Source organism: Calypte anna, chromosome 5A, assembly GCF_003957555.1.
Source record: "Calypte anna isolate BGI_N300 chromosome 5A, bCalAnn1_v1.p, whole genome shotgun sequence".
NCBI classification, from domain to species: domain Eukaryota; kingdom Metazoa; phylum Chordata; class Aves; order Apodiformes; family Trochilidae; genus Calypte; species Calypte anna.
In genome coordinates, this window is record NC_044251.1 from 25,479,549 (window position 1) to 25,493,373 (window position 13,825).

The following is a 13,825-nucleotide window of genomic DNA, read 5'->3' on the forward strand; positions in this document are numbered from 1 at the left end:
CCCTAATCGCATCTCCCTGTTTTGGGTCACGGCATGTACCGAGTGGGACGGGAGCTGCCGGGGGAAACAGGCAAGGTAAGCAGCTGCCTCTCATGGCTCAGCTGGCTGGACCACAGGACATCGTACACTGACTGTTGGATTGTCCAGCATTTCAAAACCGATCCAGACAAGTAGCTAGGAAGACCCGCTACAGAAAAACCCACCCAGACCCAGCTCTCCTCCAACTGCTCTGAGGACACTGCTGGCCCTCGGACCCAACCCACTATGCAGCTGACCCGGACCCCGCTCCCCTCGCTGCCAGGACACTGCCCGCACAGCTCCCCTCAGGACCTCCGGGACTCCCCCTCAGAACTCTACTCACGTCCTGACCCACTCCCCTCCGCCCTCACGGTTCCCCTCAGAGTTACCCTCTCCTCCCCCCCCCCCCCCCCCAAACCTCTCCCGCCTCCTCTCAGAGCCGCTACCCCAGGACTCACGACTCCCCTCAGAGACGCCCAGCCCCGCTGAAGCCCCGAGGGCCTGCACCGAAGGCACCAAACGCTCCCACTGGCAGAATCCCGCTCCCAGGTGTCCGCTGCTACCCCAGCACCGGAGGAGCCTCCCCGCCCGCCGGCGCCGCTCACCCCGCCGCCGCTGACAGCCCCGATCCCGTCGAACTGCCTTCCCAGCCCGCCGGCATCGTCCAGCATGTAGGTGGCCGTCAAATACGCCGCGGTAGCGATCCCGGGAGGCCCGGGTCCCCAGCTGCAGCCCAGCAGGATACAGACCCACAGCACATCCGTGCGCCCCATACCACCCGACCCGCTCCGCTCCGCGGCGCCGACAGCGTCCCGCGCGCGCCGCCCGGTCCCTACAGCAACGCTGTTCCGCGCGTCACGTGACCGCGCCACCTGGCAATCACCTGAGGGGCGGGGCCCAAGCAGCCTTCGCCTTTCCCAACAGCAAAATGGCGGCGACGGGAGGGCACGGCTTGCGGCCCTTAGGGGAAACCCCCGGCCCCCACCCCGCCCTGGGCTGAAGTTAGCGGGTGTCATTTTGAGAAATGGCAAAGTAAGTGCCGGCTGGTGGTAAGCGTGCCGACATGCTGGAATTGGGCAGTAAAGAGCGAGTGAAGCTATTGCGGAGCCATCTTGAGTGCGGGCAAACTGCCGGCCTGTGAGGCGAGGCGGGGTGTGGGCGTCACGGCGGGACAGGGGTTCACGGGAAGCACACGGGGAAGTTGCATCCAGTGCCGCTTCAGCAGACAGGTTGCGGGAGCTGCACCAAACTGACTGTTTTCCTGGGAGAGAAGGGATGTTTCCCTAAGAATCTCTCATTCCGAGGCCGCTCCCAGCAGGCAGTTTACCGGTTTACACTTGCAGGCTGCCAACAAACCTCTCATAAAGAAGCCAAAAAAATCAGTACTTGAAAGGCGAAAACTCCAGTGCGTTATGAAAAAGACCTTTAATTGCTTGCACAGGAACGGGCAGGGAGTGGCTGTGGGGCACAGGGCCAGGTCTGGAGAGGCCCTGCACCGGAGAAGGATTGGGCTGGCGGCCACAGGGCTTTTCCTGGGAATCCCAGTTGGACCAAGTTAGATCCACAGCTGAGTAGCAAGACTCCAGAGAGGGATCCTGAAAGTGGGGTTTGACTTGCTCTGCTAGCAGGACTGAGCAAGCCTTTCTGTTTTACAGCCTGCGTGGGGGACACCGCAGGGCAGCTGCATAAAGACCACCTGAGGTGCTGCTGTGCCACATCTTGAAAGCTTCCCTGAGGATAGCTCCGGTATTCCCACAGACTCCAGCTCAGAATCGGTCTCAGAGGAAAAGTAATCAGGCGACTGGCGATCAGCTTTATTATCCTATAAAAAACCTTCAAAGGGAACTGTCCGTCTGGTGACCTTGGTCTGAGGCAATGCTGCATGTGCTTAAAGGAGGAAGGAGGCAGCAGGAGATACAGTGCCTGACATCAGGCAGTGTGTCAGAGCCCTGGGAAAGCCCAGGTTTTCTACTTTTCTGTCCATAAAGAATGCTGCTATTCGAGCCACTGCCTCTCTTGTCCATGTCATTGAGGGATCTAATAATGTCTTAGTGATGACATTACCCAGCTGACGTTTCCTGTTTATTTCTTTTTTAATAACTATACCAAACCCTTACAAAACATTTTACACTTTACAGCAATATCAAGCATTAACTAATGAACCTGCTCACACCCAAATGAGCTATACAATGTCATTATTATCTGCAGAAGGATAGAGCGACTTCCTCAAGGCTACAGTGAGTCAGTGGCAGAGGTAGAATGCTCATTCATGTCCTAATTCACATTTGTTCCAGTGGACTGTACAGTTTTGCACACCTGGAAGGTTTGTAAAACTGTAATGATTAATTAGTCAATTTTAATAATTTAGCACATCAATTTATCTCATGTCAAAGGATTCAGCTGTGGAATTCAGTTTCTTACTCACTTATAGGGCCCTAAAAGCCTAAAGACAACTTTGAAGACACCAAAACAATGCTGTACTCAAGTGCCTCCTCTTTTCAGTTGCTACACAAAAACGTTCTTACCATCTGCTCTGGTGGTGCGAGGATATTTTGGTAGGATTCTCAGGACTTCTATTCTGAATTAGGAATATCAGCCTTGCTTCTTACCTGTTTGTTGGGATTTTTTTTCCTTTACACCTTTGTCCGTGATCCAAGGACATGTGATCTGGATGCTTTGTAAGCCCAAATTTAACAAATAAAATTACTGGGAACTTACTCATTGGTTCTTTTGTAGATAATTTTCCACTGTTAATGCTTTTGTATTTCAGTTATTCATTCTTGATAGTACTTTAATAGCAGCCAACTTAAAGAATGTCTGTTCTTAGATGGGTGATTTAAGAAATCAGGTATGTCCAGACCTCAAAAAACCAAAACCAAAACAAAACAAAAAACCCAAACAAACAAAAAAATACCTAGGCCCAAACCTGAAAAACTGCTAATTTGTTTCCCAGTGCAAATTGTTCCATATGGACACAGTCAATAGCTGCTTTTTGCATATAGCTTTACTTCCAGAATGTATAAAATGTATTATCTCTTCTCTTACTTCCTTTGATCTTTCAGTCCCTTTATAAATTGTTTCAGTGAAGAACCGAAGAAATATGTCAGCTATGTTTCTCTGTTTCCAAGAATGATAAGAACCCTAAACAGAAGAACCAGCTCACTAGACATTGTTCTTACCAGGCACCCTGTCAGGAAAAGGCAGGTGAAAAGTGTCAAACTGGACTTAATCTAATTGAGTTTTGTTTAGTTTTAGAACTAAAGATTTGACTGAAACTTAATCTAACCAAGTGTCTGGAAAACCTTCCTTTCAGCAAACTGGAGGACACTGTGATACCAGTCCAGCAGCAGACAGTATAGAATTATTTGATAATTTAGGCTTCATATAACAAGCATATCAGTAGAAAAACTGTGGATGAAAAAGGCTTGCACTGGCTGGAAAAAAAAAGAAGGAACTGAATCTCTACATCCAGTGGTTAAATATTACACAGCTGCCTGGTATTTTTCTCAAGGAAGTCAGTATGTCCTATTTTAGAGCTTTTAAATTTGCTTATCTGTTTCATTTCTCCTTGGCATCTGAATCATCAAACAAGCCAGTTTTTATATTACCCAATAGGTGTACATTTAAAGTGAATTTTTTTCAGTTTCTTATAAGCTGAATTGAATTTTTACAAACAGAATTTAAGAATAAAAATCAGATCACACAATTCTTTTGATCACAGAGGGAAAAGAGAAACTGCTCGTGTAACAATTTTTTAACTGTCTAATTGATTAGCATTTTCTGCCAAAAAAATCACTCCTGTGAAAGCTGCCTACATCCTCAGAGTCAGTTTATATAAAAATATGTAAGTATGCAACCTGATGCTCTGCCTAAAATTCTGTTCTCCTCTGTTAACTAGAACTATTCTCAAACTTTCTCCTATCAGTAGCCAAACTGAAAAAAGAATCAGTAATAACACATTCTGAAAATAATTAATTCTTTTTGGACAAACTCCAAAACAAATTTTGAGGTATTTTTATTGGCTTTTAGGTGGATTCTTACTTGATTCTGTGATAAATTTGTTGGGAAAGACAAGTGGCAAGTCCTTCATTAAAAAAAAAAAAAAAAAAAAAGCCATGTTTTGAACATATAAATATATATATATATATACAAGGAAGTGAAATTCAGTACATGCATACCCCAGAGTATTTTCTTTCTGTGGAATGGTTTCTCTTTAGAATGTAATGGGTCCTAGATAAGAGATTCACAATATATTTCACTTGTGTATTTAGGCAATATTTTCAATGAAGCTTATGTAAACTTACTGAAAGTATTCCTAGATTTACCATTGTGTGTGCATACTTCTACATAACTGTGTTGCCTTTTTTCATATAGATAAATTTAGATTAACAATAGACACCAAAAAAATGAAGAGACGTGTGAGCTGTTGCCTCATTGGTGTATTCAAGAGCAGCTTCCTGTTGCTTTATCTGATGAGGCCGTTGTTCTTCCTAGACAGGGGTTACACTGCTGATGGCATCACAGTGAAACTGCTACGTGGGGACACATGGCAGCTCAGGTAAGTGTTCAAAATCCAAGAAGTCAGATATACAATTTATGTTCTCCTACAGATTTCAACCTGGCTCTACCTGGATGTGATGCTGGCATCAGACAAGAATCTGGTGACCCAAAGGGGATGGAAAAAATACTGTTTATTTTAAACAGAAATGTGAGAAAGTCAGCCTAGCACCATAACTTATCTTCAGAACACAAAGTAGTCTGCTTTGTTGAAAGAGCTTTGAGAGAAAAATCAAGAAAACCTTCTGTCCTTCCACCTTACAGCACCAAACAAGCAGCTACTGCACTAGGTCACACAGTGTGGTTTTCTTCTCCAGAAACTTATCTGAAAATCAAAGTACTTACCACATTATAATGAATATTGCTTACAGCAACTTGCCGTTTTATGAAGTGACATATGAAATACAGGGTGAAATATATCAGTTTCGGATGCTTCCAGAACTAAATTGGTGATTATTAGCTAATGGAATGTTTTAATTTTTTTTCTGTTAACAGTACAAAATCCTTGCAGTCTTCTTCATCTTTCCTTTTTTCTTCAACTGTAGTAGAATTATTTATCTGAAAAATAAAGCTTTTCCATTCTTCCCTTAGAAAGTTGTTTACTGATGAGAGCATGAGATATTATTTTGTACTTGTGCTTAGGAAGTATAACTTTATATTTAACTCATTACTTTCAGAATCTCATAAATAGAGAGGTTACATAAGCTCTCCTTGAATCTGAAAACCATACTGTAGGAATGCAGCAATACAAATACATGATCTAGTGAGTACTTTTCTCCAGAAATTTTCACAAGGGTTCTTTTATAGGCTTGTTTGCATACATTACTTGAAGTGCAGCATTTGCTAGTTCAGTTCTCTAAATTTTATGTCTTGCTGATTTCTTTCAGAATTCTTGCACAGCAGGTTTTCTGTAGCAAAATGTCAAAGAAACTCAAAGACAGTGGTCATCATTGAATAATGTATCCAAAAGAAAAAAATTACTGTTGAGATTTGTTTTTTCATTTGAAACACATCTGATACTAAAACAAGTCTTAAAAATAAGTCACAAATCTACAGAATTAATCACAGTGGGTTTGGACCATGAAAATCAAACTGTTAGACTATATGGTTAGAATATATTGTTAAACAAAAATTTCTCAGCAGTTTTTAATTAAAAAGTAGCATGCAGTGAGAAAAACTCAGTACCGTCCTCCAGAGCAAAACCAGGACATATGCTCAGTAGCTGAGAGACAACCTGGAAATTCTGCAGATCATGAGTTCAGGTAAGAAATAATTCTGCATTGCATAGTCCTACTTAGAAAAAAAAATTAGTAAGGTAATATGATATTTCCCCTGACTGGAGGCCCCAAGTAACTGTAATGAAATGTGTTGCAATCAGGACAAAACAGTGCTTTCTGCTTTTATGTCTCTGTGCAAGAAACTGCAGCGTGCATTGTGGTTTACTTCATTTGGTGGCTCTGTGACACACTTCAGCATAGGTCATCAATAAATGTCAGAATGACACACTTCTTGTTATTATTGCAGTGTCAATGTGTCATCAAAACTGGGACATGGATAACCTGGGGAATTTTAGACAGCCTCCAGGCTTTGTTCATAGAAGCTATTGATAATACTGGTTACAAAGAATAGAAAAGCATGGGCTACAGTGTCCTGTGGACATGACATAACAGAACAGAAGAAAAATTACAAAGGTGGCAAATTTCATGTGATCTCAACTCTCTTCTTTGAATCCCATATTCAGCATCCCAGCCTGCCATTAGCCAGTTATGACTTAAGATATTAGTTCCTTAAGGTAGATGGCAGAAGAGCAAAGCAAGGTCTTGCCCCAAAGAACATGCAGTTTATTCAGATAAATGCAGTGAAAGAACAAATGGTTATGTTATGATTACTCAGATCAACAGAATAAATCTTTTAGAAACAATGAGATAAAAGTAAAAAGCTGGAGAAAAATAGGTGGGTGATATGAAGCAATTGGCATGTTGGTCTGGGAGTAGATAATAGACAATAAAGGTAACTGTGAGAGCCATGTTGTCAGTAACATGGAGACAAGTTGGGAGCTTGTAATGATGATGAGTCTCTAATATAACAAGTCAGCTAACAATAGAGAAAGAGTTTGTGGGGGAGGGAGATGGAATTCCAGTTTCTCAGTCACACGACAAGTAAACACTGCCTCATACACTTGCTACATTATACACATGCTGCTTCTCTCTTAGACATGAAGAGACCTGTCAGAGGGAAAGAGGTGCTAAAATGGGATTAGAAGAAGAGGTAGGTATTTTATATTTTAGTCATCTGGTCAGTCTGCATGTTTGCTTTGATTTTGGTGAGAAGTGAGTCAGCAAAACCCTGGGATCCAGTTTCTAGAGCCAGGTTTTTAATTTGTGATACTTACCTATATTGGTAGGTTTATAATGCCCTATTTACCATGTGGTTTCATTAAACCACACTGGAAAGCAGACATCTTATGCTTGTCTTAAATACAGACACTGCGGGGCTTATTTGTAAGTAAAGCAGCTCAATGGACAAATGGGCAAGTCCTGCTCGATAATTTTCCTTGTCTTTCCAGTCTGTAAATTAATTTAGCTGTAATTGTGAAAGTTTAGCCACTTGATGAAATAAAGCAGTGGCTGGTAAAATTAAATATGTGCTTTCTGACTATTTTTGTCATGGCTTTTTCTTTCTTTTCTCAGTGTGCATGTTTGGGCTTTTTAACAGAAAAAGATCCAGATAATAACCTCTCAGCTGAGACAATACACTAACTTGGCTTTCTCTGACAAACCCACAAACCTGCACACACACAGGTGAATCAAACTCAAAAGGCAGAATGAATTTGCCTCCTATATGAGAAAATCCCTGCACCTACCTGTCTATGCAGGAACAGTTGTAGATGTTGCTGTCTTCCAACCTAATTGTTCTGCAATCTCTTTACTTTGTCTGCTGGCAGTCTAGGCTCAAACCATAGATGAGTTATCACAGATGGTCTCTGAAGCACCAAGTACGTTAGGCAGTAGAACAGAACCAAAACAGATATTCCCCATTCTCCTGTTTCCTGAACTTAACAACTGGATCTTTGGAGAAAAGAATTACTCTTTATCAGAGCTGTGATATTATCAGTTAGTATCAGCTGTCTCATTGCTATGGTTGAACACCCTTTCTTACTTAATCATAGAATGATTTGGGTTGGAAGGGACCTTAAAGATCATCAACTTTCAACCTGCTGCTAGACCAGGTTGCTCAAAGTCCTGTCCAGCCCGGCTTTGAACACTTCCATGGATGGGGCAACCATAACTTCCATGGGCGTCCTGTTCCAGTTTCTAACCACTCTCACATGAAAGAATTTCCTCCTGATGAAAAAGGTCAGCTCTTATAAGTGCTTGTAAGGTTCAGAATGGAACCCCTCAAGTCCCACTGCTTTAGTCAGGGCTGCTATTTTATTGGTATTTTAATGTGGAAGCTATTGACACCCACAGCCCCGGTAGTGCCTAAGATGTGTTTAACTGCTAATGATTTTGTAAACTCATGCATGGTAACTGAAATTCTTCGAAGGCAGAAGTGTAAATCAAAAAATGTGCACAGAGAGTTTCCACCCCACATGAGTCTAAGTGACACCCTGCCAGATTCTCCTGTGCATGCAGGAACCCAGTATCCTGGTGGGTTTCACATGAGGGTTCCTAGGACATGCAATAAGCTTTACTGGAATAGCAAAGTTGATGGCAAGTTCTTGGGGGCTTGCATACACAGGAGGGAAGCAGGGAAGTGTGAGGATGCAACAAGATGAAAGTGATTTGCCATAGGGATACATACCAGCCACACATTATCCTCTTGAAAGCAGAGCCAAATTCTAGCAGTACCTGAATCCCTGTCTCTATTCCTGTCTCTCCACTGACTTAGAGGGGGGGAGGTTATTTGGGATATTTGTATGACTAAAACTCTCTTCTGCTCACCAGTTTACCAGAAGGTGCACTTCTGTTGTGATGCGCATTCTGGTCTCTTTTGAATCTTCCACAAGGGGAACCTGAAATTTCAGGACCATACCCGTCTGGAAGTGTTTTAACTACTTACCTACTTCTGCTATAGAAGCTTGCATATGACTGACTTTACCCACCTACATTTAGTTTCCTCTTCCTTGGCACTCCTAACTCCAGGAGAGTTTAAAACCTTTGATCTCCTACAAACACATTTTTTAAATTATTATTATTATTCTAAAAAAATAATAATAAAAATAAAGAGACTCACCAAGAAGCAACCCCCCTCCAAAGAAAAAAAAAATTAAAACAAGCAAACAAAAAAGCTCCACAGAGATGTTACTATTGCTGACAGTTTCCGTTTTTGTTAATGGAAAGCTGGAGTCTTACTAAGCAGGTCGTGAAGAACTGAAAAATTATGTCCTATCAGACTGCAGAGGTATTAATTAATTAATTTATTTATTGCTCCCAGGCTGGAGTTAGACCAAAGATACTACTTGGGGTGGACAATGAACCACACTGCTAAGTGCCATGATGATCACGCCCTGGATAAGTACCTGTTTCCATTTGTATATGGCACTGTGATGGTGATCAGCATTCCCACCAACTGCATATCCCTCTATGCATCTTGCATTCAAGTGAAGAAAAAGAATGAGTTAGCAGTCTACCTCTTCAGCCTATCCCTGGCTGACCTTTTGTACTCTCTGATTCTGCCTCTGTGGATTGATTATGCCTGGAATGGAGATAACTGGAGGCTCTCAGCCTCACTTTGTCAGATTTCTGCCTTCCTTATGTATATGAATTTCTACACGAGCACTGCATTCCTTGCTTGCATCTCTATTGACAGGTACTTGGCATTAGTTCACCCCTTGAAGCTCCAGCACTTGCGCACAAGAAGATTTTCAGTGATTGTCAGTGTAATTGTTTGGCTTCTGGAAACTTTTTTAAACTCAGCCATCTTGGTGAACAAAGACGTATTCAATGATCCTTGCAGTTTCACTAATCATACGTTGTGCTATGAAAAATACCCCCTGGAATGGTGGCAAGCTCAGATAAATTTGTTCCGGATATGCTCAGGGTACCTGGTCCCTTTGATAATCCTCGTGTTTTGCTACCATAAAATCTACCAAGTAGTGAGGTGTAACCAAGCCACAGTAGATGAAGAGAAGACAAAAGTGAGGAGACTTATTCTGAATATCACAGTTACTTTCATTGTTTGCTTTACACCTTATCACGTTATACTGCTTATTCGCAGCATCAAAGAACCTTACACCACTGACCCACAGACTTTGCAGCTGATATATAAGGTGTACAGAATCACACAGGCCTTCACAAGTTTGAATTGCATTGCTGATCCAATTCTTTACTGCTTTGTGAGTGAAACTGCACGAACAGACATACTGAATTTGCTCAGGTGTTGCTTGTGCCTACAAAAGCATGAGGAAGACCAAGCTAAAGACCACGCTGTGTGCACTTCTGCTACAAAAAGCAGTGCTCTGATCACTTACAGAACTCCCTGTGAAATGGAGACTGTCAAAAATGCCTGAGCAAGTACAATTCAAATCCAGATTGGATAACCTAAAGGGGAAAGAAAGAAAGAAAAATTGGTATATCTAGAAAAGTATAGCTAGAAAGGACCCCAAAAGCTAGAGATACTAATATAAATGAAACAAGTAGCTGGAGCTAATAACTTATTATAGAGTCAGTGAAATCCGTGGAGTATCAATACATATCTTTAAATCAGGCATGGTGCATAATGTCAACAAATAAACACGCAGTGAAGAAAGATGACCATGTCATGCTGACAAAATTACTGAGGATCCCCCACAAGACTGCCTCCTGTCACAGGCTGCTAGCCCGTGTGCTGGACATAAATATATATACTCAGCTGCAGAAAGACTGAAGTCCTCTCAACCTAGTCATTTTTTTTTCCAGTTTTAGTAAAAACTTAAAGTTTAGCTGAGAAGGAGCCCCAAAAGGGATTTTTTTTTAATTAAATCAGCACTGTGATAGGGGTGAATAAAATATGCACACACATGGAGATTACTGTAATGATTAACTAAGGAGCAGACAGCGTGATAAATCTCCCTATTTTCATGGTGTAATTTATGCTGCTATGATGGTTCCTGTGTTCCAGTAGTGCCTCAAGTTCTCCTTCTGCATACCCCTGAGATTATCCACTTCTTAAAATTGTTTACCTTATGTGGATGGGTACTTACAAGCTCTTAAGATTTTCAGCTTTTGTTTTCTTTGGAACATATATACTCTAATGTATAAACATATGCCATGCAGTTTCATTACAATATCAATATTGGGTTTCAGATAGCTGAAGATTCATTACATCAAGTACTTATAAGGAACCAAATATTAGCCACCAGTTGTTTAATTTGGATGAAGATTTTCCTGATACATTAATGTATGAAAGGAAGAACTGAAGGGTGAGATTTCTATCACCACAATGTAAAAGACCAGGCTGTAGACTTGCTTATTATGACTGAAACCTGGAGTGTGGGTATATTTGGAGAGTCAATAGAGCAATAAGGTTTATATCCATTTACTAAACCGTGTCCAGAGGCCTCAGCTAGAAGCTCCAGGACTCTCAGTCTGCCAGTTTTTAAAAGAATCAAACAAATCAACAAGCAATACTGACAAACCAACAAAGAACACAAATATAGCCAAAAAGAATAAGAATGTCAGCAAGAGAATCCACATTTTGAAAGGGTTGTAGTTAGCAGAAATTAAAAGTAGAGCTATTAATTCAGGTATCTGTTCTGCTCAAGCCCCTGCTACAGCAGTGTAATTCCCTAGTACTGGCAGGAACTGAAACCTCTGGAAAGAGTTAAAATACCATGGAGATTCCTTTTTTTCTCCTCTCTCAAAATTTTCACTTCTGTTAGTTGCCAGGGAGAATGTTTAGTTATGGTGGTTGTCCAGTTTCATGGGGAATTTCTTTTTCCATCAAAAAAATTCCCCCTGCACAGCAGGTCTGTGTAGTGGAAAGATTTTGACCAGCAGTTTTCCAGCACACTTCTAGGTCTGATAAGGTACTTGGAGGATGAGCATACAGTGGTCACAAACAATATGGAAATTTGTCCAAGAAGATCCCTCTGCTTATAAATTACAAATTTTTCCACTACAAGGAGCCACTTTTATTGGTTTCATGAGCTCCTGTGTGTATCTTTTTGTACTTTCAATTAATTTCACATCCCAAGGGGGTAACTACATAGACTGAGGAGGTTGGTCTTGTTCAGCCTGGAGAAGAGAAGCCTTTGGCAGCCTTGCAGTATTTGCAAGCAGAGAACTAAGAAGATGGAATCAAGAGTGCATAGCAGGAAGACGAGAAATATTTTGCATAACTTGGAGCAAGAAGGGTCAGAGGTGATATAAGGAAAAACTTCGGAACTCTGAGAACTGCCAAGCAGTGGAGAAGCTTGCACGAACATGTTCTGCATGCTCCATCCTGACAGGTTTTCAAGACCAAACTGAAGAAAGCTCTGAGCAACCTGATGCAGGAGGTTTGAGCAGGAGGTTGGACTGGAGGCTGCCTGAGATCCCTTCCAAGAAGAATTGTCCTATGATCTCATGAACTGTGTAATTTACTGTTATGGCTGTTGCCTTTCTCTCTAAAAAATTATGTTCTCATTTTTGTTTCAATTTGTTGTATTTTGTTTTGATGTGAATTTTCTCGTTTGTTTGTCTGTTTGTTTTTCTGTAGTAACTTCTTATATATTATGAAGTAAAACACATGCAAGCAGCAGTGCAAGTTATTTCACCACAGATTTGTTCCTGTGCTGACCTATGTATTTTGAATGTGAAATTTCACTGCAGTACAGGAATGAAAGCAGAACCAAGATTCACTGTAGCTTCATGGAAAAAAGAACTCAGTTTTCATTCATAGACCTTTTGCATGACAGAAATATGGGAAAGCAAGTTCTATTGGGGTTTTTAGTTTATTTTTAATAAATAGTGAATTCTAAAACCAACCAATAAAATGGAGTCAAATTTAAATTTTGCATCAGAGATTATTGAGAGGTGGCTGCTCTACAAAGGATGGGACATTAGGAGCTGAGAGTTACAGTCAGGTAGGTTTGGCAGCATCCTCACTGAGAAACCACACACCCCAGTGAAGCACACAGAGCAGCTCTGCTGATGGCAACCAGTGTTGGCCAACAGATCTGTAACAACAAATCCATAGTGATGAGGCCATAGTCTGAGGCCAGCAAGCCAAGTCCATAAGGCAAGGTCTAGATCAACAAGGCATGAGTCTGGAGATAGCCACACCATGTCAGTACTGGCCTCAGCACAAGCAGCCAAATCCCAAAGAGATTTGGGAGGAGAAAGACTGAAGGGTCTGTTGTTAAAGTTAGGACCCTGACGATGTGTGAAGAGCTTAATTTCCTCAAAATTTGGTCCTGAGATTTTATAGTCTTTAATATCCCACCAAATGCTGATGAAAGCCATGGCTTGGAACAGCTTGCATTGGTATATGTGGATGTTTTTCATAGAATCATTTCCTATAACACCTTCCTGCACTGCTGAAGATCCACTTCAAGATAAAGGAAAACAATGATGCTGTCTGGCCAGTAGGTTGGGTTTCATGAAAAACCTCAGACAATTTCACAGTCATATCACTTTATGATTAAAAAAATGTAGGTACCTAATTCTTTAGATTATTCTGAAATGCTACATGTTTAAATCAAAACCCTCTGGAGAAATGAGGAAAATTTTAGACGTAGGGACTACCATGTCCTATACCTTAATCATTTCTATATTTACATCTTTGTTCTTACATAGCTAAAAACTTACACTTTTTTTCATTCTCTCCAACTTTGTCCCAGCTGGACCAAATTTATTGTATGACAATGAACATCTAGTTTTTGGGGTTTTTTTAATTGCAGTGTTACAATATTCCACTTTGCATTCTAATGGCTCTGTAGGCAAAAAAAAACAAGTGCAAATTCACAGGAACTCTTCCCAAAGAAAGCACATTCCTTACAGAAAAGAGTTTATAAAATCTAAAATTCAAATGTCTGTTTAATGACAAGAGGAAATGTGTGCATTCAAATTTCATTTTCCTCACAGACAGTGCCTAAAAGCGTTAATGTATGGCCTCAGTCATCTTAGTTCCTGTCTTACTTCCAAATCTATACAATAAGAATATGGATAATTAAAAGGGCTTGTGATGGTAATTTGGTTAACATCCACAGGATATGAAATTCTAGTGCCAAATGATATTGTTTTCAGCATAACAGTAGAGGTGAATTTATATGTCAATAATTAAGATA

General features: G+C 41.1%; 3 protein-coding genes across 3 annotated transcripts in view; 2 read left to right on the plus strand and 1 right to left on the minus strand.

The window, feature by feature from the left end:
• The window catches only part of GALC (galactosylceramidase), a 34,061-nt gene extending 33,151 nt beyond the window's left edge, over window positions 1-910 (minus strand). Inside the window, 1 exon segment of the mRNA XM_030452366.1 lies at window positions 624-910. Coding sequence (XP_030308226.1) covers window positions 624-791 — 168 coding nt within the window. The 5' untranslated portion in view covers window positions 792-910.
• The window catches only part of ZC3H14 (zinc finger CCCH-type containing 14), a 977,341-nt gene that overhangs the window by 713,484 nt on the left and 250,032 nt on the right, over window positions 1-13,825 (plus strand). The window lies entirely within an intron of this gene.
• GPR65 (G protein-coupled receptor 65) lies at window positions 6,797-10,717 on the plus strand. The gene is made up of 2 exons (XM_030452367.1): window positions 6,797-6,843; window positions 9,013-10,717. Exon 2 carries the CDS (start codon window positions 9,050-9,052, stop codon window positions 10,085-10,087), a length of 1,038 nt encoding a protein of 345 aa, XP_030308227.1. The 5' UTR covers window positions 6,797-6,843; window positions 9,013-9,049; the 3' UTR covers window positions 10,088-10,717.

What these genes read in the sequence shown, in the direction of transcription:
- GPR65 (XM_030452367.1), top strand. Translation starts at nt 9,050, where the DNA reads ATGAACCACACTGCTAAGTGCCATGATGATCACGCCCTGGATAAGTAC.